The sequence below is a fragment of the Halichoerus grypus genome, chromosome 10, assembly GCF_964656455.1.
Source record: "Halichoerus grypus chromosome 10, mHalGry1.hap1.1, whole genome shotgun sequence".
In the NCBI taxonomy this organism is placed as follows: Eukaryota; Metazoa; Chordata; class Mammalia; order Carnivora; family Phocidae; genus Halichoerus; species Halichoerus grypus.
In genome coordinates this window covers 13,277,482-13,303,188 of record NC_135721.1, presented here as the reverse complement: position 1 = coordinate 13,303,188, position 25,707 = coordinate 13,277,482, and the positions used below count along the sequence as shown (strand labels likewise).

At 36.5% G+C, this 25,707-nt stretch overlaps 1 protein-coding gene across 4 annotated transcripts in view; it reads left to right on the top strand.

Moving 5' to 3' along the window:
- SMC6 (structural maintenance of chromosomes 6) overlaps nt 1-25,707 on the top strand; it is a 75,648-nt gene that overhangs the window by 23,258 nt on the left and 26,683 nt on the right. For 3 of the 4 annotated variants that reach the window (XM_078055992.1, XM_036100114.2, XM_036100115.2), the window contains exons 7-20: nt 497-577; nt 2,236-2,337; nt 6,449-6,568; nt 6,668-6,766; nt 9,584-9,730; nt 10,007-10,095; nt 10,273-10,437; nt 10,836-11,014; nt 12,113-12,317; nt 15,394-15,508; nt 16,701-16,861; nt 22,674-22,809; nt 23,950-24,030; nt 25,097-25,267. In XM_078055992.1, the coding sequence (XP_077912118.1) occupies nt 497-577; nt 2,236-2,337; nt 6,449-6,568; nt 6,668-6,766; nt 9,584-9,730; nt 10,007-10,095; nt 10,273-10,437; nt 10,836-11,014; nt 12,113-12,317; nt 15,394-15,508; nt 16,701-16,861; nt 22,674-22,809; nt 23,950-24,030; nt 25,097-25,267 (1,851 nt within the window). The remainder of the gene's footprint in view (nt 1-496; nt 578-2,235; nt 2,338-6,448; nt 6,569-6,667; nt 6,767-9,583; nt 9,731-10,006; nt 10,096-10,272; nt 10,438-10,835; nt 11,015-12,112; nt 12,318-15,393; nt 15,509-16,700; nt 16,862-22,673; nt 22,810-23,949; nt 24,031-25,096; nt 25,268-25,707) is intronic. The other variant, XM_078055993.1, reaches the window with a different exon arrangement.

Here is a 25,707-nt window from a genome sequence, read left to right as displayed (position 1 = left end):
GTGAAGAAATAACAACAAATGGAAAATCTGAAGAACTGCTATAAGAGAAATAAACACTACTTGGCATCATAATTCTGATTAGAAATAACCAAGTTGGACTTTTTGTATTCAGTTGGAGAAACTAACTTGCCCAGGGCTACATAGGGAGGTGAGACACAAAAACCCAAGGCGGCCGAGGGCTTTACTCACTGTTGTCAGATTGTTAACAAGTAGCATAGGAGTGAAATTCTATAAAACAGGTAAAAGAAATGTGCCTGTGCCCTCATATAGTGGCAGAATAATTTTGACTATGGTATTTATTTTAGTATCATGAAATGATGAAACATTTTCTCTACATTAAAAATGTCTAATATTTTTTCTTGGTATATTTACCTTAATACTCTGAACTTAGCCTTCTTGATGACACTATAGGTGAATTGTATTCTGTATTTCAGTACATTTATTTTTAAGGCATTAAAATGAAATATTCAAAAATAACCTCTCTTGTTTGTTTCAGGTGGATAATCCAGTTTCTGTTTTAACACAAGAGATGAGCAAGCAGTTCTTGCAGTCTAAAAATGAGGGAGACAAATACAAAGTAAGGAGCACCAAAGGAAATACGAATTTATCAAAAAAGAATACATTTATAGATAAAGCATATACACCAAACATAACTCTTGCTCACGTAATAAATATTCAGTTAGGTTTTTTAAAGCCACCTGTGTTTAATATTGTAGGACTAGTTTAGGGGAGTTCTAAATATGATGGAGTATAATTTTCTTGGTAAATTCTTGCTTTCACTTTTTGGCTTTTAATCCTGAGAGAGAATGGATTATTCTAAAATTAATCTTTAAGGAAATTCAAGGGAATGATTGGCCATACATAATAACCTTTAAACTGTAAATTATTTAAAATTTAAAAAGCTAACAAAATATTTGACTACTACTTATGCTGTAACTTTTGAATGGGTTTCAGTATTTCCTTTTCTAAAAATTCAAGATGCACCAAGATCAAGGATACAGATGTTTTCTCTTTATTCGTATTTGTTTAAAGAATGAATGAATGAATCAGTGAAAATGAGTTTTCAAGATGGAATTATTCTTACACCAAAAGTGTTTTCTTACGTGGGCTTTTAAGAGCTATTGCAAACGAATGTGTAGATGTGAACAGAGTAGATAAAGTAAATTTGGGGTGTGAAAACTTGAGTATTTTGTTTGTTTGTTTTGGGTTTTTTTTTTTATTAACATACAATGTATTGTTTGTTTCGGGGGTACAGGTCTGTGATTCATCAGTCTTACACAATTCACAGTGCTCACCATAGCACATACCCTCCCCAGTGTCCCATCACCCAGCCACCCCATCCCTCCCATCCTCCTCCCCTCCAGCAACCCTCAGTTTGTTTCCTGAGATGAAGAGTCTCTTATGGTTTGTCTCCCTCTCTGGTTTCATCTTGTTTCATTTGTCCTTCCCTTCCCCTATGATCCTCTGCCTTGTTTCTCAAATTCCACATCAGTGAGGTCATATAATTGTCTTTCTCTGATTGACTTATTTCGCTTAGCATAATACCCTCTAGTTCCATCCACATCGTTGCAAATGGCAAGATTTCTTTTTTTCGATGGCCGCCTAATATTCCATTGTGTATATATATACCACATCTTCTTCTTCTTTTTTTTAAGATTATTTATTTATTTATTTCACAGAGAGAGAGAGAGAGAGAGCAGGAACATAAGCAGGGGGAGTGGGAGAGGGAGAAGCAGGCTTCCTGCAGAGCAGGGAGCCCGATGTGGGGCTCGATCCCAGGATCCTGGGATCATGACCTGAGCCGAAGGCAGACGCTTAAAGACTGAGCCACCCAGGCGCCCCTATACCACATCTTCTTTATCCATTCATCTGTTGTTGGACATCTAGGCTCTTTCCATAGTTTGGCTATTGTGGACATTGCTGCTATAAACATTGGGGTGTATGTGCCCCTTCGGATCACTACATTTGTATCTTCGGGGTAAATACCCAGTAGTGCAATTGCATTGGGTCGTAGGGTAGCTCTATTTTCAACTTTTTGAGGAACCTCCATACTGTTTTCCAGAGTGGCTGCACCAGCTTACATTCCTACCAACAGTGTAGGAGGGTTCCCCTTTCACTTGAGTGTGTTTTTAATATCTTTTTACATAATTAGTCAAAAATTTTTGGAGACCTAATTCTTTTCACAGTTCTGTGGAAATTTACAAACTCCTAATTGTGTTTTTCTTACTGGTACAGTTCTTTATGAAAGCAACCCAACTTGAACAGATGAAAGAAGATTATTCATATATTATGGAAACAAAAGAAAGAACAAAGGAGCAGATAAATCAAGGAGAAGAGGTTTGTAAACACGTAATGCAAATATTTTTGAGATCAAATTCCTTTAGTACTTAAAAATGGTACTGTAAAATTATATAGCTATGTGTAGATACGTATCTATATAAAACTAATAACACTTTCATAACACTCTATGAAATATAGGAAGTGTGGTTTTTATATTCAGGGTATTTATTAGCCTTTACTTTTTTGTTTTGGAATAATGGGTATGTACACGTTTTCCTCTGTTAGGCTAGAGACTAGAGGACAGAGCACTATTTTACATGCTTATGCCTTGATATATGACTAGTTGGTTCTATAGTAAGGTATCACTAATTCCCACTGTAAGTAGCTTAAAAACTAATATTTCTTTTGATGGGAAAATAAGCACAAGCCTCAAGCTGATAATAAACATAATATGCATTTGTAATTATATATGGTAGATAACTCTTTCATCACACTGGGAAGATGTTAACGTTCATTAAGCACTGATAGCTTGGTAGCAACTGTCACATCCATACTCACCACCTTGGTAGCTGTGCATATTTGTGTCAATTTGAAATTACTCAAGCCAATGAGACTTACTTAAATTTGGTTTTACATCTGCTATATTTTCTTCTTGTACTTTCTTCTTCAGATTCCTGAAGATCCAACCTTCTGTCTGATAATCAGAGACCTCAAAATCATAAGGCTTATGTTTCAGCTTTTCATCCCGTACATTAAGTCCCACCAATTTTTGTGTGATTCTGTATCTTGTTCTTTAGTTACTTAGTCAGTTTTATAGAATTAGTGGAGCTTCTAGCTAGTTCTTAGCTTGTTCTTTTGACACAGAATTGTACTAATGATTGACCCAGGTCAACTTCATTAGATGCTACACTGACCCTTTTACTTCAGGTTTTGAGGACTGCATATTTAAAGTTAGGTCTGTGGGTGTATGAAAACTCAAACAGCAAGGGTGGGTATATTTGTTTTTATTCCCCACATTATCCCTTCAAACTCAAGGTCCTGGTAGTGTACAAGGAGGCACTATAAACCACAGAATTAATACAGCACAGTTTCTTGGTGTATCGGTGTTATTAGGAAAAGGAAATATTTGCATGTTCAAAAAAACATAATAGCATATGTTACATTTATTATTTTAAAAATAATAAATCAGGATTTTGAAGAAATGTGTTTGCTTCAGACAGCTGGGGGTTAAACACCCACTTTCTCCATGATATACTTTATCAACTATTAAAGATATTTTGATTGTGAAGTTAAAGAAGCACTTCCCTATATCGGGTAGCAGAATCCCTTATGTATAATATGCACATAATAAGAGCTTTTTCTAATTAATTAAATGTCCTATATTCTCAAAATAAGCTCTGGCTTTGAATATTTAAATCTGTAGGAAATAGTATGTGAAGGTTAGATAGAAACTGGAAGCTGTCCAGTCAACAAATACCAGTTCCAGCATGTGCCTCCTGGCATTGTGCTTTGTCCATGGCCGTATGACAGCAAATACATATCTGGGTTCTGGGGTCAGAGACCTAACTGTTCAGCAGGAAACAGATGGTAAATAACTGAGTATGGTGGGCCCCCCTAAAGGACTTGTGATTAGATATGTGCAAAAGCACTTAAGAGGTATCAGCACTGGGGGAAAGAGACCTGGGAGGAGTGTAGTTGTTAAGGATGATGTCTAGGTTGAGAACTGAATGATGAACAATGCCAAACAAGGGATGGGGAGAGTAAGAAAGGGTGCCATTCCTAGGGATAAGAATGGCAGCATCTTGGGCAAGAAAGCATATGGTGCTGTTAGAAAGCTGAAGGAATTCCAGGTTGGCCAGAGTGAAGAGCACAAAAGTGAGAAAAAAGAGGCCAGACTGTAGAGGACCTTGTAAACCTAAGAGCAGTAGAACACATGGAAGTGGATGATGTGACTAAATGAATATTTTTAATCGATTACTCTGCTGTGGAAGAGGGTGAATTGCTGTAAGGAAAGAATGTAGAGAGATAAATAAAGAGTTATCATTGTCCACTGAAATGATGATGACATAAGTTAGAGTAGTAGCAGTAGTAGTGAAAAGAAGAGTTTTGAAATGATTTGAGCAGATGTTAAGTGGGACAGGGAGGAGTGAAGTTGAGACAGAAGAGATAACACGGGTGACCAAATGACCTCCAGATCGATGACCTGAGCAGTAGACTAAGTTTCTTAAAATAGGAATCTTGGGAAGAGGAGCCAGTTTTTCTTTTCTTTCTTTTAAGAAAAATGATGAATTTCATTTTGAACACATTGGTTTTGAGGTGCTTATAAAACATCCAATTGGATATAAGAATGAGGAATGCAGAAGTCTGGCTTCAGTAAAAATTTGAGATTCATTAGTATGTTGTTGGTGTGTAAGCTGCAGGAATGACTTAGATTGCTGAGGAGGAATGGAAAGTGGGTCCAGGCCTGAGCCAAGAGAAATGCTCATGGAAGCCATAAAGGTCAAGGGAAGAGAATTTGAGAAGGCAGTAGTCACAACTCTGTGATGTTCTGAGTGGCAAGCACCACAAGGTTTGACAAATACTCCCTGTATTTAGTGACATAATCCGCATAGAGGCCTGTGGCAAGACAAGTTTCAGTAGCGGTGAAAACAGAAGCCAGATTTGTGGGGCTGAAAATGTGAGGAAATGGAAGAGAGATTACCTTCAGAAAACTTCGAGGGAGAGAGGAGGAAGAGGTCCCCAAGCATGGATAGTGGCTGTTGTGTTTGTAAATGGGAAAGATAAGTGAGTAAAGATTAAACATGATAATGGAAGGGAGTCAGTGAAGAGGGCCAAGTGGAAACAAAGGTGAAAAGATGGGGACGAAAAATGAACTAATTCAGACCTCCTGAGAAGGCAGAAGCTGGTGGTCGGACCCAAAATATATAGGTAGGAGATGGGAGCTGGACTTCAGTGTCATGAAGCCACCTCCTCCTGCTTTAGATTTGTAAATGAGGTTGTTGGAAGTTGGAGAGAGTTTCCTTTGACGGCCACTAAACTCCCTGAAGTAGGAGGCAGGGAGAATGAGTGAGGGATTAGGGTGGTGGGGGTGTATGAGGCTTTAAGAGAGTGATAATGGATTGAAATAATCCTGGAGAATTGGGAAAGTGACTGGTAGGGACGCATTAGATCCACAGTATGAGGCTCTAGTTGAAGATGGTAAGCATGAATGAAGGGGAGAGGCCATCTACCCAGGTGTGCAGAATCTAAAGTCTAAGAGCCACTTGAGAAGCTGTTCTAATGTCATTATATTTGATACTTGTTTGATGATTTTTATTATTATTTTAATTTAATTTTTTGAGAGAGAGAGTGCACACGTGTGTGTGTGCAAGCGAGTGGGGGAGGGACAGAGGGGAAGAGAGAGAATCTCAAGCAGGCTCCATACCCAGCGCGGAGCCCACAGGGGTGGGGGGGGAGGGGGTGCCTCAGTCTCATCACCCTGAGCTCATGACCTGAGCCAAAATCAAGAGTCGGAGGCTTAACTGACTGGGCCAGCCAGGTGCCCCTGATGATTTTATTTATTATTAAGGAGAACTTAGATTTAAAAAATTATAACTTGGGGCACCTGGCTTAGTCGGTTAGGTGTCCAACTCTTAATCTCATCTGGGTCTTGGTCTCAGGGTTCTGAGTTTGGGCCCTGCATTGGGCTCCACACTGGATGTGGAGTCTACTTAAAAAATGAAAATAAATAAGTAAATAAATAAATAATTATAACTTATTTGGCTTTTAGAAATAAATTTCTTCCGTGTCTTCCATTATCTTTGGAATGAGTACTGGGTATAGTTTGCCCAGAAGAACATACCAGTCTGTCTATCTGATACGGAGTTGAGAGAAATGGGAAACAGAGTTTTGTGATTTGTCTATACTTGTGAGGTCTTAAACCCTTTATTCCTTTGATCTTCATTTGAAGAATATTTGGCCTTTTTTATAATGCAGAAATTAAGAAAATAACTGCACCTAGTAAAAATATACCAAAGAACCAAAGATATTTTTATTTTCACCTTAAGTCATTTCCCTGCATATCTTTTTTAATACCTGTTAAGGAAGTACATTCAAAAGAAATACATTTGTAAAAACTCTTGTCTTTTCAGTGTTAGTAAGAAACATATCCTTTTTTCTTTTTTTCAAGCGACTTACTGAGCTAAAACGCCAGTGTTTGGAGAAAGAAGAACGTTTTCAAAGTATTGCTGGTTTAAGTACAATGAAGACTAATTTAGAATACTTGAAACATGAAATGGCTTGGGCAGTGGTAATTTTTACTTTATTACTTATTCACTTATGCTTTTAATATGTAGAAAATATTGGTTTCAGTTACTCTTATACATGATTTACACTAATTTCTTTTTAGGTCAATGAAATTGAAAAACAATTGAATGCTATCAGAGATAATATCAAAATCGGGGAAGATCGTGCTGCTAGACTTGACAGGAAGATGGAAGAACAGCAGGTAATTATTTTTTTAATACAGATTTAGTAGGTTAAAGCATATGAGATTACTGACATTAGACTATTTTAAAAGACCTACAAAAGTAGCAGTTTCAACCTATATATTTATCTATGTTTGAATGTATTACTCAAATGAAACTGACATAAACTTTTGTTCAAGTACTATTATAGCAACCTTTTTTATTTTATTTTTTTTTAAGATTTTATTTATTTATCTGGTGGGGGGTGGTAGAGCACAAGCAGGGATAGGGGCAGAAGGAGAGGGAGCGAGAATCTCAAGCAGACTTCGCACTCACCATTGAGCCTGATGCAGGGCTCGATCTCACGACCCCAAGATCGTGACCTGAGTCAAATTCAAGAGTCAGATGCCCAACCAACTGAGCCACCCAGGCTCCCCGGCAACTCTTTTTTAAAAAGAGTATTGTTTGGACATGATCAACCAGTTGAGCCCAGTAATGTAGCACTCTAAACTCATGCATGTGGACAGTGGTACTTCCTTATTAACTAGAGATGCTACAACATGAAGCTTTTGCTGTTGTGTTCATTAGGAGTGTCAACATAAAAAGCCTTGAGGTGCTAGAATAATAGTCATTTAGAAAGCTAAGTATCGTGAACTATATAACACTTCAGAACTGAGCAGAATGCCCAGAGATTGCTATCAGAATTTCCAGGGAACTGAAGTTTTAGAGCCCAGAACCATCAGAGGATTTCATGTAGGTGGAACACATGTAGGACAAGTTGTTAGGTCTGTTAAAGTTAATTTCAACCTGAGATCTAAGAGCCACATGGAAACTATGCTATTTATGTAAGATTCAAGAGTCTTCCACTTGGATCTAGAGGTAGAAGTTGGTTGAATGGTAAGTAAAAGCAGTAATTTTCTGTTAGGGCTGTCCACATGGACCTTTTTACCATATAGCCAATCCACTCTTTATACTCGCATTTTTGTTCTTTGTTTAGTAGCTTTACTGAAATATAATTCATATACCATATAATTCACCAGTTTAAAATTTGCACTTGAGTGGTCTTTTAGTATTTCACAAGGGTATGTAGCCCGCAATGCAGAATTCCTTGCATTTTGTCATGCCAGAAGTAGAACTCCTAGCCCTTTCATTTTTGTAGAAGCCCCACCTACTCCGTGTGGATGGCTTACCTCTTAGTATTTTGTTCTACCAAGCTTAGTTTATAGTATAGGATGTAATCTTCCCCACCTTGCTTTTTCAAGGTAAGCAGATATGTTTTCTTCCCTTTAAGTGTTATGTTATTATTAATCCATCAAAAGTAAGAAATAAATATATAAAAATAACAGAAACAGGCTGAATTTCTTACTCCCTCTTCAGGTAGCAAATGGAAGTTCAACCCCACCCACCTTTTCTCACCTAAGATTTTCATTTCTGTGAGAATATGCTGGAATTTTTTTTTTTCCCCACCAGATTCTCCTCATCCTCATTTCCTAGCTTGTCATAGTGGAAGACCTTAAGTTATTTTTCTCTTTAGATAATCTCCAATCTAAAAATGGAATCCAGGGGTGCCTGGCCGGCTCAGTTCGTAGAGCATATGACTTTTGATCTTGGGGTTGTAAGTTTGAGCCCCGCACTGGGTATAGAGATTACTTCAAAATAAAATATTTTTTTTTAAAAAATGAAAAGTAAAAAAAATAATAAAAATGGAATCCAGTCTGAGTAATATAATGTTCACCTTTTTTTCAAGTGGGAAAAGGAGGCTCTTCAGGCAGGGTGATACTTTAGTTCTGCAGGCCTTTGCCCCCACTTAAGCATTTGGGCACTCTCTGTAGTAAATGGTAAATTTCTGGAGGGTAAGAACTATCTTATTTTATATTTGTATCCTTCCCATGTCTTACATAAAACCTTTCATGCTGTATTATGCATGGTGATTGATTATAGAATGACCGTTAAGTGGAAGGGATGTGAAGAAATTGTGTCAGCTCCACTATCTGGCTCTTTCTGGAAAAAGTTTGCTGATCCCTGATCCAAATAGTTCTCATATTTGTCTCTTCTAATCCATTCCTATTGTCTCAGTGCCCCATTTTGGTTTCTAATTCATTTTGCTCTGGAATGTTAACTCTTCACTGAAATTGTTTGCTTTAATTTTCCCTCCACCCTGCTTGTGCTTCCAAAGTGACTTGATGTACAGATTCGGTCATGTCTTGTCTCCCTGTTGTCTGGAGGGTTAAGTTGTAAGCTGATCTTAGGGAATTCTGGGCCCTTCCATGCTTCCAGCTCAGCTCCCACCACCACCCTCTCAGTTTAAGCTCCAGATATTTTCATTTCCAAAAGTAGTATTAGTGCCTTTCTGCATGCTTTCTCATCTGCCTCTAACACCTTTACCCAGCTTTTCTCCTGGTACATTTGCATTAATCTTTCAAGTCTCAGCTCAAATGCTACTTTTGCTTTGAAGGAGGCATTCTTGACTTTTTCTGGCAGACCTCTAGATTTGTTCTCTATGCTTCCACAATTACAAATAGACATAACCAACTTAAGCATTATGGTATCCAAACTATGATCAAGTTAAGCAATCTGTTCTTCTGCTAAATTGTGTCTATCTCCCTTTAATTGTGTTACCTGCAGACCATTGTTACTCTCTTTGTATCCCCAGAAGATAGGACATTTGTTGGATAACTAAATGTGGAATTAAAAATTGTATTTTAAAATAGTGTTTTATGTAATTATGTTTGCTTACCCGAGGTCTTGAGATTATTTAGAGTGAAACTGAATTTGTTATTTGCTGTATATAATTTAAAATTTTTTTCTGTTTGTTAAAGAAAGGTAAAATGCACTCCAACAATGTTATTTTCTTAAAGGTTAGACTTAATGAAGCAGAAAAAAAATACAAAGATATTCAAGATAAACTGGAAAAGATTAGTCAAGAGACAGATGCACGAGCACCAGAATGTATGGCATTGAAAACAGATGTTACTGCTAAGAAAAGGGTCTATAATGAAGCTGAGGTGAGAGAAATTTTCCAACCTGGAATATTAAATACTGTATATCAAATATAAATAGTGTTCATTTACTTTTAAAAGTAGAGGTATTGTAATTAGGTAGAAATCTGTACTGCTTTCAGACTTTAAAAAATAATGGTTTCATGTGACCATTTATATACTTTGTTTTAAAAATACATTTTTGCATATACTTCGCCTCTGATTTGAAGATTTGGCAAAAGTGGATTTGAATAGGATATGTGTTTTTTTTATCTTACCAAACTGTGTCTAATTTTTTGTTAGGTTTTATATAATCGTTCTCTAAACGAGTATAGAGCATTAATGAAAGATGATGAGCAGCTTTGCAAAAGGATTGAAGAACTAAAGAAAAGGTAAGATGGTTACTTTGCTATGTTCATGAATACCTGTTTTAGTAACACAGTGAACTCAGCGAAGTGGAGTATTATATTTTCCATATTATTTCTAAAGGAATTTTATCACATTGCTTTGTATTTTTTCAGTGTTCAGTTTTTCATTTAACATTTTCCATTTTGGATTATTACTGTTAGTACTGATCAATCTTTGGAACCTGAACGATTGGAAAGACAAAAAAAAATATCTTGGTTAAAAGAGAGAGTAAAGGCCTTGCAGGATCAAGAAAGCTCAATCAATCAAGAGATCGAACAGTTTCAGCAAGCCATAGAAAAGGACAAGGAAGAACGGATCAGAATTAAGTAAGTTTCAACATCCTTAGAATGACTTTTTTCAATGACTTGAAAATCATGTGATTTGTTCTTTATACGAAGAGAGAAAACATGTTTTGTTGTGGTTGTTGTTTCTTGTGTTGAATAAAATATCTTTAAAAATTACTTTTCCAACACTTGTAGAGCTGAACCATTTCTGGGATTTCTAGTCCTCATCCCTATGGCATCATTTCTTTTTTCATGCTAAGTTTTGAGGACTTGAGACTATTTTTCTCTAGTAACACAATCATTTTCAAATAAAGAAATCTGCCTTTAGTCTTTAGAGTAGCTGAGTCATTCACTGGTATGCAGGTGTTGAGGGGAAAGACTGGATATTTCTGTATAACAGTATCACACATCTCTTCTGTTTTTCTGCTTTTATTTTTTAGGAGAGAAGAATTAGATGTCAAGCATACACTGAGCTATAATCAGAGGCAACTGAAAGAATTAAAAGATAGTAAAACTGATCGACTGAAAAGATTTGGCCCTCACGTTCCAGCCCTTCTTGAAGCAATAGATGATGCCTATAGACGTGGGCATTTTACCTGTAAACCCGTGGGCCCTTTAGGTATTTGTCACCATTTGGTCAGGATGTAAGAAATGTTAAAAATAAGGTTTTATTTTCAGGAAAAGGTCTATTGAATCTAGTTTTAAAACTGTTACCAAAGAGCTATGTAATTATATGTGGATTTCAATTGTACATATTTTAAGAAATAATTATAAAAATCACTTTAAACTTTATAATTTCCCTTTTACATTTTAAAGCATAAAATAGCCAAAAGCAAGAAAACTTAGGAAAAGGAAAAAAAAACTATAGAGTTGAATAATCTGATCTGATTTTTTTCCTGAATGAATGAATGAATGAATGAACTAATTTGAATATAATTAATTAGTTTGAAAATCCAGTGACAGTGATATAGTCAGAAGAACCCTTCACCACCTGAGTTTTGTGTAACCTTTATAAAATGACTTGTCTTCTTACTTTCTGTTTAGGTTGGACAACATTGTTTCTAAGTCTTTTTTCAACTGGAAAACCTGGGTTTATTGAATTATCCCTATATATATACATGAGATTAAAAAATACTTGTAATCTGTTGAATTCTCCTGAGGAGTTATCTCTAATTCTCTAACATCATTAAGTGAAAATGATGCTGTCAATATAAATGTATTGTTGCTAAAGTACTCTATTACCGTGAAAGTACAGGATTACACGCGGTGTTAAGTGTTATGGTAAAATCTCATATAAATGATATGTACCTCTATACCAGGATCCATTTAAACGGATGAGGCATTTTCTCTCTGTTTCTAAAATCCCAGTGTTAATCAGTTTGACAGAAAATAATAAAGAATCTGTAAACCTTTTGGCTTGCTTTTCAAAATGCCATTCAGAGGCTGGAAGAGTATACACTTACATAGAAAAACCTCTGTTGATTTACCACGGGAGTTAGTGGGGTGTTCTTTTCATAGGATTTGATGGGTTTTTCTCCCCCGTGTATCCAGTGGATATGTAGGGATCTCCCATTTAGTTAACATAAGATCTGTAATGTCATTTAAGCTTCTTTATATGAAAATATTTTGAAGTCATTTATAAACTATTATAAGAAGAAAGTTACATTAGTATTTCAAAATATTAATGGGCCTTTTAATAATTTTCTCTCACCTTTAGGAGCTTGCATTCATCTTCGTGACCCTGAACTTGCTTTGGCTATTGAATCTTGCTTGAAAGGACTTCTGCAGGCCTATTGTTGCCATAACCATGCTGATGAAAGAGTTCTTCAGGCACTGATGGAAAGGTTTTATTCACGAGGGACCTCCCGGCCACAGATAATAGTTTCTGAGTTTCGGAATGAGATGTATGATGTAAGACACAGGTGAGGCGTTGGTAGCTAAATGCCGTTTCGGGTTGTGCTTAATCATGTACAAGATCAGAAAGAATTAAGACATTTTTATATTAACCAAATCTGTAGTACTGATTGATGAAATGTCATCAAGCCACTTCTTTAACTTCAGTCAAGGCACTGGAGACATAGATAAATAAGATATGTTCCCTGCCCTTGAGCTCCTTACACAAGGTCTGTTGTGGGAGCCAGGACAGGGGAAGGGACATGGCGCAGCATAGAAACTATACTGAGGGAAGTGATACAGACCACGGCAAATTAAGGGGTATGTGGGGGTGGGGGTGCTAAGGAAGAGCTTTGGCACTCAGTACTCACAGTTCAACTCTCAAGGTGCTTTGCAGATTCCGTAAAGAGCTGTGGTAGTTTTCTTTGATGACCCTAACAAACCTTCTCAAGGGCACAGTATTTAAACTGGCCTCTTTCTAACTGCCGACTGGCTAGTCACTTTACGTTCAAATATAATACATATTTTCTAATTGAATGTCAGCTTTGATAAAATTGGATCACAAAATGCAGATGTAGTTCAGATGAGAGAGTAATTATATGTTAGTAGGCAGGTTAGCGAAGAAATTAGAGAAAAGAGGACAAATAATCAAGTCTTCTGACCTGATGAATTTGTCAAGTGATAGATAAGGTTTAATTGCCTTATAAGCAAATAGAATTCTATGTGCAAAACGCATAGTGGCATGGCATCATAAATTATTCTGCAAAAAATAGCATTTGCATCATAGATAGCAAGGGGCAGATTAAAAGCGCTATTTAGGGGACGCCTGGGGGCTCAGCTGGTTGTGCGTCTGACTCTTGGTTTTGGCTCAGGTCATGGTCTCAGGGTCATGAGATAGAGCCCCGCGTCAGGCTCCACGCTCAGCAGGGACTCTGCTTAGGATTCTCTCCCCTTCTCTCTGCCCCTCACCCTGCTTGCGCACGCACTCTCTCTCAAATAAATAAATAAATCTTTAAAAAAATAATAAAAGCGTTATTTAGGACAAAATAAAACTTGTTACTTGAATGTAAGAGAATGAAAGAATTGAGGATGACTGCTAGGTCTCTGGACCGAGCAGATGTGCTCGTAACTGGTTTAGGAGAAGTGTAAGGAAGAAGTGGATTTGTCAGAAGTGGATAAATCCTGTTGTGGAATTGTCAGTTTTGAGCTTTTAGACTAGAAATAAGAATTTGGGAGTTAAGGGTAAACTGTTTTCCCAGTCTGCATGAAAATATGACTCTACATTAGTTTCTGGCTCTAATCCTGATTTCTAAAACCTGATAAAAGTGAAATTTCAGTTGTGCTATCAGACAACATTGCTTATGGTAAAGATGCCCCCTGGCAGGCTAGTTGCATCTAGAGTGAGAAAACTCTGGACAGCTGGTGGAAAGCCAGTATGGTGACTTACAGTTGGGCATTTCCCTATGGGGACCTTGGAAACTGTCCCTAGGAGATTACTGGGAGAGATTGGCTTCTGCACCAGCACTGTCCTTTGGGGAACAGGGACGGGTCCTGAACAGCTGTTGGGACTGCTCCGTCGTGACCTGCTGCACGAACTCCCATGAGAGGCAATGCCTGGCACCGCCCTGCCGGCACGCCGTGTTTTCCAGTGGTTGTATTTCCAGTCTCCTAGCAGCGTATCATCCTGTGAAGGGGTGCGGAGTGAGCTCCACTTGTGCAGCATGAGGTCATTTCTTGGAAATAGGTGAATCTGTGTGCTGAGAATGAGGGCCTTCGGAGTTGGGTAGGTTTGGGGAGAGTGAGTGAGGAAGCAGAACCAACACCCGCTCAGGATTCAAACGCCCATGGCTGCAGGATTTTTGGCTTTTTAATAGGTTTGAGGTGAGAATGTGTACGTACTCTTGGACTGGTACTATAGTAGGATTTGTTAGAATGGGTAGTTATTACAGAAGAAGAGGGACGCAATTGAGAAAGGAGTTCATTGATTGGCTATGAGGCTGGAGAGGGAAGAAAGTGAGGTGTGGGAGCAAATCTATAAATGTGCTGGATGCAGGGAGAGAGCAGGTTGAACAGGCGTGGTAAGCCGGGAACAGTGCGGCTGTAGCTCGTGGTGACAGTGGGAGGTCAGAGGTTAATGGAGCAGCTCCAGGCATTCGCCTTTCAGAGTAGTTTGGAATTATGCTGAAGTTCAAGTTGGTGGCGTAGTAGAGGAAGTTGGATGTTACTTTTAGGTGTTGACAGAATATTGACAGGTTGGGTATGTTTAATATTCTCTCAACTTCACCTGCCTTTGCAGACATTTTGGAGGGGTGATTTTTGGTGAAGAACTTTATCAGTATATATTGTGGTTCAAACACTAAATTTTAAAACTGGGCATGTTATTTTAATGTAGAAAAGAACAGTAAAACACCCTTGGAATATTAGAATGAATCAGGTATATTAGGCTCACATTAGAGAACCTCATCAGAGGAGCCTGGGGGAGTGTAAGGCTCCCCAGGAGATGCTGGGGATAATTCCCTTTCCTATAAAAACGGCTTTGTTCACTCTGAAGTACAGGCTGCTGAACTGCTCGGCGTGCTGGCCACCCAGTTCTGTGTCTGCTTCTGTACGTCTGTCCTGCTCAGCGCAAGAGATGCTCTTGCTCTCCAAAGCTCTTTATTCTGCATAGGCTCTGAATTGCATGCTTTCTTGCCTGGTTTGTTGGACTGCTTCTTTTAATTATTTCAACTCTCTCCCGAACCTTAAACTTTCCTACTCCATTGACTTCTCTCCGCTTTAAATCCTAGGCCAGTGGTTTGCCTCCCCAATCTTGAGAACAAACTCCTTTAAATTAGAGAATAACATTATCAGTCTCATGGTTATTATGAGGATTCAATGAGCTGATATTATTTACAATATTCTTAGAATGCCTAGCACATAATATAAATGTTTGCTATTTAGATAAAATAAACCTATTACAGGTGTTTTCAGATGTTATCAGATATTTTCCATTGTCTTACCTATAGTCACACATTAAAAAGATATGTATATAAAATTAAAGTTTGATAATACTTACATATTTTTTAATATGTAATTTTTTAATACTTACATATTTTTGTCTCCTAGAGCTGCTTATCATCCAGAGTTTCCAACAGTCCTGACAGCTTTAGAAATAGATAATGCAGTGGTTGCAAACAGCCTGATTGACATGAGAAGCATAGAGACAGTGCTTCTGATCAAAGTAAGATAAGATGCTTGCTGAATTTTATATACTTTTAAATTTCCAAAACTGAGGTTGGCTATATAAATCCTCTTCCCCTTCTATATTATGGAGTTGTTAATATGTCTTACCGCTGTACTTTTACCTTATAGGAAACTATAGAATAATACAGAGCTGGTTGGTTTATGCGTTTTCTGCCTGAAGGAACTTTATATTTTTGGCTGTTCCTCAGTAAATATTTCACAAATACATATTATTTTGGTGAATGATGCTATAAATTTTTTGTTATTCATTCTTTCTTAATTGTCTGCCAAATCCATTTTTTATTTACCCTTATAGATAAGTGTATTATTATTATTCTATTTTTAAGCAAATACTCTACTTGATATTTTATGAGTTCTTTATCTTAAAACTTTAAAAGTATTGTAAAATAAATCAGTATTTACTCTTCACCTATGTATTTTTATGTACTTGTTGGATTAGATCATCATTGGCATAAATTTGCTGAGAAGGAACTAGGAAATTCAAAACAGAGATCTAATCAAAACAGTTTGTTTTTCTCAATAACAAACTGAGAAGTAATTATATCAGTAATTTAAATATATATACCGTGTATGTGTTGCAGGGTCATATTGTAATTATTTGTGGGCTTTGCTCACTCATATTTTAGAAGGATCCTTGAAAGGAAATAATGAAGTCCTCTTGTCTGTCCCCAGAGGTTGGCTAGGCCTCCATTAAGCCTGATGCCCATTTTACTTCTTCTAGGGCTTATTTCTAGGCTTTCCCCCACGTAATTCAGTATACTCATCTTTTATTGCAATTTGCTGTTCATTCACATCTTTCTTTTCAGGCTGTTAAAGTCATTTAGAAAAAGTAAGATTTGTATGAACTCTGATCTAAGTAAACACTTTCATGTGAAAATGTACTTAAAATTTTAATTTTAATGGAGAACAGCATTAGAACTTAAAATCAGTTTGTCATAAAACCTTGCTTACTATATTGTTCTAAAGACTGTCAGTAGTTTTAATTCTTTGAATCATGAGAGTTGTTTTTGAAATTCTTTAATTTTTTGGAATTATTTTACTTATGTTTAAATGTTTAAATAAAAATACTTGAATCTTAAAATAATGATAGGTAACATTTTGAAATTGTGTATCAGAAATGCTATGGCATAACTTCAAAAATGTATTTCTCCCCCCTGTATTTTTTTTAGAATAATTCTGTAGCTCGTGCAGTAATGCAGTCCCAAAAGCCACCCAAGAATTGTAGAGAAGCTTTTACTGCTGATGGTGATCAAGTGTTTGCAGGACGGTACTATTCATCTGAAAATACAAGACCTAAATTCCTAAGCAAAGATGTGGATTCTGAGATAAGGTTAGTGTCAATGTGGCATTACTGTGGTATTCCTACTGCTTCCTATAGGGTTTGGTTCCCTTCGTATTACTCTATTAGTAAGTTATTTCAAGGAAGGATTGTGAGTAATCTATTCGGGCTTAAAAGATCATTTAGCTGGGTGTAGAATTCTAGGTTGATGGTTATTTCCCATCATCACTTTGACAATAGTATTCTGTGCTAAGAACACAAAGTGTGTTCCCTTGACCAGCTGATCTGCAGACAAAGGAGCTGAACTCAGAATGTACATCAGCTACATCACTATCCCATCATTTAGTTCTGACTTCGCTCAGTGAGAGTATAGGTGTGCTGCTTTACATTCTGGCTCAAGTTCCATATTCCGTCTCTGACTGTATCTTGAGTTGCACTGGTCTAAAAAGATCAGTCGGCACAATTAGAGCACACATCTAGGAAAATCAAGCTGCCGGGGAGACAAAGCGAGAAGTTGAACAAAAAACTAGTAAGTGTATTTAATGAGATTCACAAGCATTGCAGAAAGGAATTTTGGTACCAAAAAACATGATTTTCTAACCAAATGAATTCAGGTGACAAATTAATGGGTTGAAACTAAATTAGTGACCTGCAAGACCTTCAGTAGAAGAACTTAGAACTTAAGTAAAATAAATATCTAAGAAAATTGAGTAAAAGTGAAAGTATTCTAAATGACTTATATATGTAAGAGAAATGAGAGTTTTATTGAAATATCTCTCTTGTTTTCAGATAAGATTAGTCATTTTTATGTGACTTTGAGAGCAGTGTAAAGACCAGTAGCCATAATGGTGATCAGAAAGTTTGGTAAAACTTACTTAGCAACAGAAAAAAGTTGAATGACCAGCAACTTGGTGTCATGGCACAAAGCACACATTTTACATTGACACTGAGTCTTAGAGGATAAATGTGTGAATGTACTGTGTAAAATTGACCTGTAAAGTGGTAAGTTTTTGTCCATTGTGCCATGACGTTTAAATCCAGCCTTCCCAATTCTTAACGTGGTAAGACTAAATTATATGGTATTCGAGCAGACATGAGTACAAATGTATAAAAATATCATGGTGGTATTACTCTATGTTGCTTACACTTCCCTTTCAACAAAAATTGCCTCGTGTATTTGTGTCCTGAGTCTTCAAAAAAAAGAAGTATGGCACTATTGGAAGAGATTGTAAATATACCCCAGTAGCAAGTTGGCATCTCTGATTCCAACATTTTAGTAATAAAGGTTTCAAGTTGATACTTAGCTTCATTTTTTAGTTAACAGTATTCATATTAATGTGTAGGGGACACATCTTTTGTTTTAAAAGCCAGATGAACACTGGTTTTTAAAAAATTGTTTCCCACATTGATAAACTTTATTAATTATAAATATAGTGTTCTGGGTATTATGTTAATTCGAGTCAGTCAGACAGAGAAAGACAAATACTGTATGATTTAATTTATATGTGGAACCTAAAAAACAAAACAAATGAACAAATAAAATAAAACAGAAACCGACTCATAGATATGGAGAACAATCTGGTGGTTGAACAGTCTCTCTCCAGAGGGGAGAGGGATGATGGGATGGCTGAAAGAGATGAAGGGGATTAAAAGGTACAGACTTCCAGTTGGAAAATAAGTAACTCATAGAGATGTAATGTACAGTGTAGGGAATATAATTAATATTAATTGTTATTAATATGTTAATGACTTTGGTGACCGGTGGCTGCTAGTTTATTGTGGTGGTCGCCTCATAATATATAAATTTTGAATCACTATGTTGTACATCTGAAACTAATGTAATATTGTATGTAAACTACACCTCAGTTAAAAAAAGAGAGAGAAAAAGGCTAATAGCTAAAAAAGCCAAGTCTGAAAGAATGTAGGAGGGAGATGAAGGCACTGAAGGGAATAAAATTCCTGGGTTTTCTGGAAAAAATAAAAATAAATTTTAAAAAATGAAAGAAAAGAAAGAGAATGTACCAAGTTTTAATGATACTTAGATGACTTTTGTGTCATCTGTTTTGACCTGAACCAGTGTGATAGTTGCCTGATATTTGGAAGTTTAGAAAAATTCACTAGTGTTTTTTAAATATAGAAAAGTATAAATTGGGAAACAAAAGTAGCTCATAATCCTGTTTCTCCATAGTCCTTGTTGACATTTAAAAAAATAATTAAAAGGAATATATGCATATGGTGAGAAAGTTCAAACAGTGTAGAAAAGTATACAGAATGAACTGTTCTCATCGCTTTTTTGTTGTTGAAGATTTCATTTATTTATTTGAGAGAAAGAGAGTTAGTGAGAGAGAGCACAGGCGGGGAGGAGAGGGAGAAGCAGGCTCTCCGCTGAGCAGGGAGCCCTAGGCGGGGCTCCATCCCAGGACCCTGGGATCATGGCCTGAGCCACCTAGGCACACCCTCATCCCTCTTTCAAAAGTAAATAGTTGAGTAGTTTCTTATATGTGTTCCCAGTTTATATCCTTGTCCCATACAGTGACTTTTTAAATTGAGATATAATTCACATACTGTAAAATTCACTCTATTTTAAAGCATACAATTTAGAGATTTTTATTATATTCACAGGGTTGTGCAACCATCACGGTTAGCTAATTCCTGAACATTTTTATCACACCAGAAGAAAAACCCATACCCATCAGCCGTTACTTCCGCAATCCCCAACTCCTGGCAACCACTAATCCTTTTATGCATTTGTCTTTATGGATTAGTCTATTCTGGATGTTTCATATAAATGGAAACAAATGATATGCAACCTTTTGTGCCTGGCTTCTTCCACTTACGTGTAAAGTTCATCCATACTGTGCTATGTATAAGTATGCATATGGTTTCTCTATCTTGCTTTTTTTTTGTCAATGTTGTATCTTGGCAGTCGTACCATGTCAGCACATTTAGAACTGCCTCTCGGTATGGCTATATCAATATCCTGCTTAACCAGTTCCCTGTTGATGGACCTAGGAGTTGTTTACCATTTCCTCTTATAACAGTGCTGCAGAGCGAACATACGTATGTGGATCTTGGCATAGTTTTGGAAGTGTGTGCATAGCTTAAATTCTTAATAGTAGAAATGCTAAGTAAAAGGATATATGAATTTTTAAGTTATTTAATAGCTGTTGCCAAATGACTATAATTGATATATTAATATATAATTTATGGTTCAATTTTAAATATTTAATAATATTAAGCAATTACTAATATTTTTAATATGTGTAATATTAAATGAGCTTTAATATTTATTAAAATAGATAATTTAACATTTTTATTTTATTTTTGAATAAGTTGACCATTTAACAGTGATTTCTAAATGACTCCAGAAAGATTCCCCGATTTCCCCTCATACTGCAAGTATATGAAGGGTGCTTCTCTACACCCTCTTCAACTCAGCACTGACAGATTCCTATTGATGAAAAACGGCCCTGGAATTTAAGCGAAAAGATTATAATATATTTCACAATTTCATAATGAACAGAGTGACTTCTTAACAGGCAAAGGGTTTTAAGTTCTAACTACAGGTACTGACTTGGTTTGATTATCCCAGTGTGGTTTCCCATGATGAAAGTACACATAAGGTGCAAGAAAAATGTCTAAGGTAGCTCTTGGAATAATTCCAGTGCAGTTACTGCTTACATACAAGATCAGAAAAAAAAGTTTACCTGTGGATTTTTTAATTGCCAAAATACTGTAACATATTTAATGTAATTTTCCAAAGTGTGTTTTTTGAATTTATTCTTTCATGTGTTCTTTAAAACAGATATTGAATGAGTACTTAATGTGCCAGGCCCTGATCTGGGCACAAGACACAGCACAAAATAAAGTGCAAAATATTCCTTATCCCAGAGCTTATATTAAGAAGGTGGACATAGACTATAGATGAGTACTAACTAGGTCAAGTGCTGTGGAGACAAACATAGCAGACTGAGGGCTGGAGACTGGGGAGAGCACTACCTGGATAGGCGGCTCAGGAGCCTGCGTTCATCCCACGCAAACAACGCACACATGCTTAGCTTAGTTGTACCTGTTTCATTAGGTAGCAAAGGTTCTTGCTCCGTATAAAAATTAATTAAAAACTAAGGAGGAACACTATATGAAAGTGTGTAACAGGGGTGCCTGGGTGCCTCAGTTGGTTAAGCGTCTCCCTTTGGCTCAGATCTCAGGGTCCTGGGATCGAGCCCCACGTCGGGCTCCCTGCTCAGCAGGGAGCAGAGGGAGAAGCAGGCTTGTGCTCTCTGTCATTCTCTCTGCCACTATCTCTGTCTCTCTCTCAAATAAATAAATAAAATTTAAAAAAAAAGAAAGTGTGTAACAGAATTCATCCTACCCAGTGAAAAGGAAGTTGTACAGTCTGGTAGTTTTGTTTATATAGATTATGTTGATTGCTTAAATTTATTCTAAGTATTCAGGAAATAGTATAACAATATTGTCTGTGCTTATTTCACTGGTTTTTATTTTTGGTTTAGGCTCTGGGTTTCAAAGTTTGTTTACTTGGTAAATATTTTATTGTTTTTAGTGCAATTACATTTATTTGTTAATAAGGGTATAGATTTATATATAGTAATTCAAATATTTCTTACTAAATCTTGAGGAGCCATCTTAAGTTCTTATATCTATCCCCATTTTTACCAGAAATACCACAACTATTGTCCTCCTTTCCTCATGTTTATCATTCATTCAGCTGACATTTTTTGAGTGTTTTTCTAATTTTGAGGATTCTGGCAAGGTAGCACAGTTACAGTATTCCATCAAATTTAAGCTGCTCTGTTATTAAAAAAGAAAAAATGCTGCTATGAACCATGAACTGGAACATGATTTCGGAGATGTTAAAATGTGGAAAAATATGCATCTTACTGAAATATGGCACAGAGACAAGTTTTTAACTGCAAAAGTGGTTCTCTCCCACCAGGCACATGACTTTGGGAGACAGGTGCTTGGGTCAGTGAGGCGGGAAGAGGTGACTTCTGAAGACAGTGACTCCTGTCACAGAGACCCTTTATGGCTTTGGCATCTGCTGACTTTTTCTTCCATCCCTTTTCATTGTCCCCCTCTCCATCCCTTCCACTCCCGCAGTTATCCAACGACAGCACATGTTGAGCTATCGGGTTTCTCTGTTTCACTTCTCTGTGCTTCGGTGTCTGTCTTTCCATGTCCCATAGTTGGTCCAGCTGAGGGGACCTTTAGAGAATACAGTTCAGTTGTCACTTGCCCCAGACTCACTTGTATGTTCCCGTAGTTCTGTAGGATATAAAGTATCTTGTTCACATTTTAACGTTATGGCTTATTTCCTGGGTTTTTTTCCTGTTTGTTTGATTCTTTTATGTCTTAATTCTGTTTCCACCTCTGCCTATCACCGTGCATGGTGCCTGCCACACAGAAATCATAAATATTGGGGTGCCTTGGTGGTCAGTAGTTGGGCGTCTGCCTTCGGCTTGGGTCATGTTCTCGGGGTCCTGGGATCAAGCCCTGCATCGGGCTCCCTGCTCTGTGGGAAGCCTGCTTCTCCCTCTCCCACTCCCCTGCTTGTGTTCCCTCTCTTGATGTGTCTGTCTGTCAAATAAATAAATAAAATCTTTTAAAAAAAAATCATAAATATTTCTTCATGAAATGCGTAAAATATGACTCCAGTTTAGATGTCTTCTGAAATCTCTATATTTTCATGTTATTGATAACTTGGTAGGATTATAGAACTGGTCTAACTAGATAGAGTTTTGCAAATAAGCTATCACAAATAAGCTCTTCTTTGTAAAGACCTAAAATATTTGTGATTTTCAGAAATAGATTTAAGGTGTTTTTTTATCCTCTCCTCTCTGTCCAGTGACTTGGAGAATGAAGTTGAAAATAAGAAGGCCCAGATATTAAATCTTCAGCAACATTTGTCTGCCCTTGAAAAGGATATTAAGCACAATGAAGAGTTTCTTAGAAGGCGCCAAATACATTATAGAGAGTTAAAGGTAAAAAAAGTCCCTTTGTTTTTCTCAACTTACCTACTTACAAGTTATTTTTAAGATCCTACCATTCATGTAGTTTTAGAGGAGCAGTTCTCAAGTATTTTGGCCTCAAGACCCTCTACAGTCTTAAAAGAGCTTTCATTTATGTGGTTTTAACATAATTATTAAAAATTAAGGGGCGCCTGAGTGGCTCAGTTGGTTAAGTGGCTGCCTTTGGCTCAGGTCATGATCTCAGGGTCGTGGGATCGAGCCCCGCATTGAGGTTTCCCAACTCAGTGGGGAGTCTTCTCCCTCTGCCCTTCATCCCACTCATGCTCGCACACGCTCTCTCGCTCTTTCTCTCTCTCTCTCAAATAAATCTTCTAAAAGATTGAAACAAACTTTAAGAATATTTATTGGTTCACTTAACAAAAACTCATGTGTTAACAAAAATAACATTTTAATGGAAAATAGCTATGTTTTTCCAAAACCAAAAACCAAAAAATTGACATTTTTATATTTTTGTAAATAGTAAAAAGGTTGCATAATGTCTTAGTGTTTTTATGAAAATAGTTTTGACCTCATGACCTCTTGAAAGAGTCTCAGAAGCACCTGGGGAGGGTTGCTGCTTGGGTTGTACTTTGTGAAGCCCTGCATTGGAGTAATCTTGCCATAACCTCAATCTGAGTGTTTCAGAAAAGAATTTACTCAATGGATTCAACATTGTCATCATTTTAAATGCTAAGATGGAGTTCTTCCATCTTTTTTTCCATGTTTGTGGATTAGAAATAAGGGTGATCACTGCAGACTTTATATACAACTTCCTTTTGTTCATTTAATACTACTGTGGTCTCTTTTCATTAGCTACAGAACCCTCTGTAACAAAAGCAGAGTAAGAACTTTGTGGATTAAGTGCAATGAAGAGTTTCTTAGAAGGCGCCAAATACATTCTGGGGTTTTGTTATGTTTTTAATTTTATTTATTTATTTATTTATTTATTTATTTATTTTTTAAAGATTTTCTTTTTTTAACTAATCTCTACACCCAACGTGGGGCTCGAACTCACAGCCCTGAGATCAAGAGTCACATGCTCTACTGACTGAGCCAGCCAGGCACCCCCTTAATTTATTTTATGTTACTAAAATTGAAATACTTTTCTTTCAGGTAAAAATAACAGAAAGTATTTCTGAAATTCGGGAACTTGAGAATATAGAAGAACACCAGTCTGTAGATATTGCAACGTTGGTAAGATTCTTTTCCTCAGTTTAAATGTAATGTTAAAGGACACAACAGTCATTTAGGTTAATAGCATCTACTCTCAGCCTTTTTTAAATCCTTTTAATTGGAGCTACTTTTTATGGTTGCTGTCTTCATTTGCATATAAGGTAGAAACTACCTGGCATTCAGGTTCCTTAATGTTTTGTATATGTAACGTGCATGCATAATAATTGATTTTGTCTTCTACTACATGTAATAAAAAAAGCTTAAACAGTGTGCTTCTAACAAGTGGCCTTTCAAACCAAACAGCCTAGCATAGTATATTTCACAGTTAATCAGTATTAATATTAATGGATATCTTTTAGTCAGTTTAGCTGGTCTCTGCATTGTTGGGGTTTTTTTTCCCCAAGAAACTGGTTTGCATTTTAATTTATCACACATTTGTTACTGTATTTTTTTTTTCAAGGAACTGTTTATTACATTCAGCTTAACTTCTCTGAGTTACAGTAAGCAGTGCATTAGATAGATTGGGGTCTAATCTTAAAATGATTAAGTATTTATTAAGTATCCACTCTGCACCAGGCACCATATTAAGTGCTGGGGATATCACAGTGAGCAAGATAGATAAAGTCTGTTGGAGCTTTACATGAATGAGAATTGGTCTTCATTTTTTATTAGTAATCTTGTTCTTCACTGTTTATTTTTCTGCCTTAATTCCATAGATTTCTTGAAGGTATGGATTATGTCTTGGTCATTTTTGTTTACTCAGCATCTAACATATTGGCTGGCGCTAGTTAAATACACTGCATTTTGAAAGAAAGAGTAACTAGATAAAAGTTCTTCCATTTGATTATGACCTCAAGCACAGTACAGTTTAACTTATCTCCCAAATGTCAGTCTTTTTGTTGAATCATTTTCTTCTACTTCCTGATTTACCACTAAGAGTATGAAAATATGCTAGTGTTCTTTGTATTTGTCTTTCATCAGATTGCCTAGAATCTGTAGTGTCTCCTCTCTCAGAATTTCACACTGTTTTTCTATTTCATAACTTAAGTATTTTAATTAACTCCATATGCTCTGTAAATGTAACCAGGAAGATGAAGCCCAAGAAAATAAAATCAAAATGAAAATGGTTGAGAAAAATATGGAACAACAAAAAGAAAATATGGAACATCTTAAAAGTCTGAAAATAGAAGCAGAAAACAAGTATGATTCAATTAAACAGAAAATTAGTCAGCTTTCAGACCTAGCAGATCCACTTAAGGTATATGTTATTGTTATTTTGTTATATGTGTATTTTATGTTTCAGTTGTATATCCATGCTTTACTTGCTAGATATTTCTCTAATAGAAGTTATGGTCAAATGTAAATATAACCACATAAAATGGGATATAAACCAAATTTTCATCAGTAGGTCAATTAGAATTAAACACTTCTGTTCATGTCTTTAGGACCATAAATTGCCAAATTGTTTCCCCCAGAAGATTACAGCTCTTGTTCCCTCTTTATTTTGTGATTTTCTTCTTCTTTTTTTTAGAACCAGAAGCAGGGATATTTTCTTGTCCGTCTGTTCTGTTTCTTTGATCACCTATTCTCTTGTCCCTCATTGCTTTCCTTCAGTAATTCAGGGATTAGTTACATAAAAGTAGAGTTATGTATTAGATATAAAAGCCAACTTGAAATAAAGTACCACTGAATTCTTAT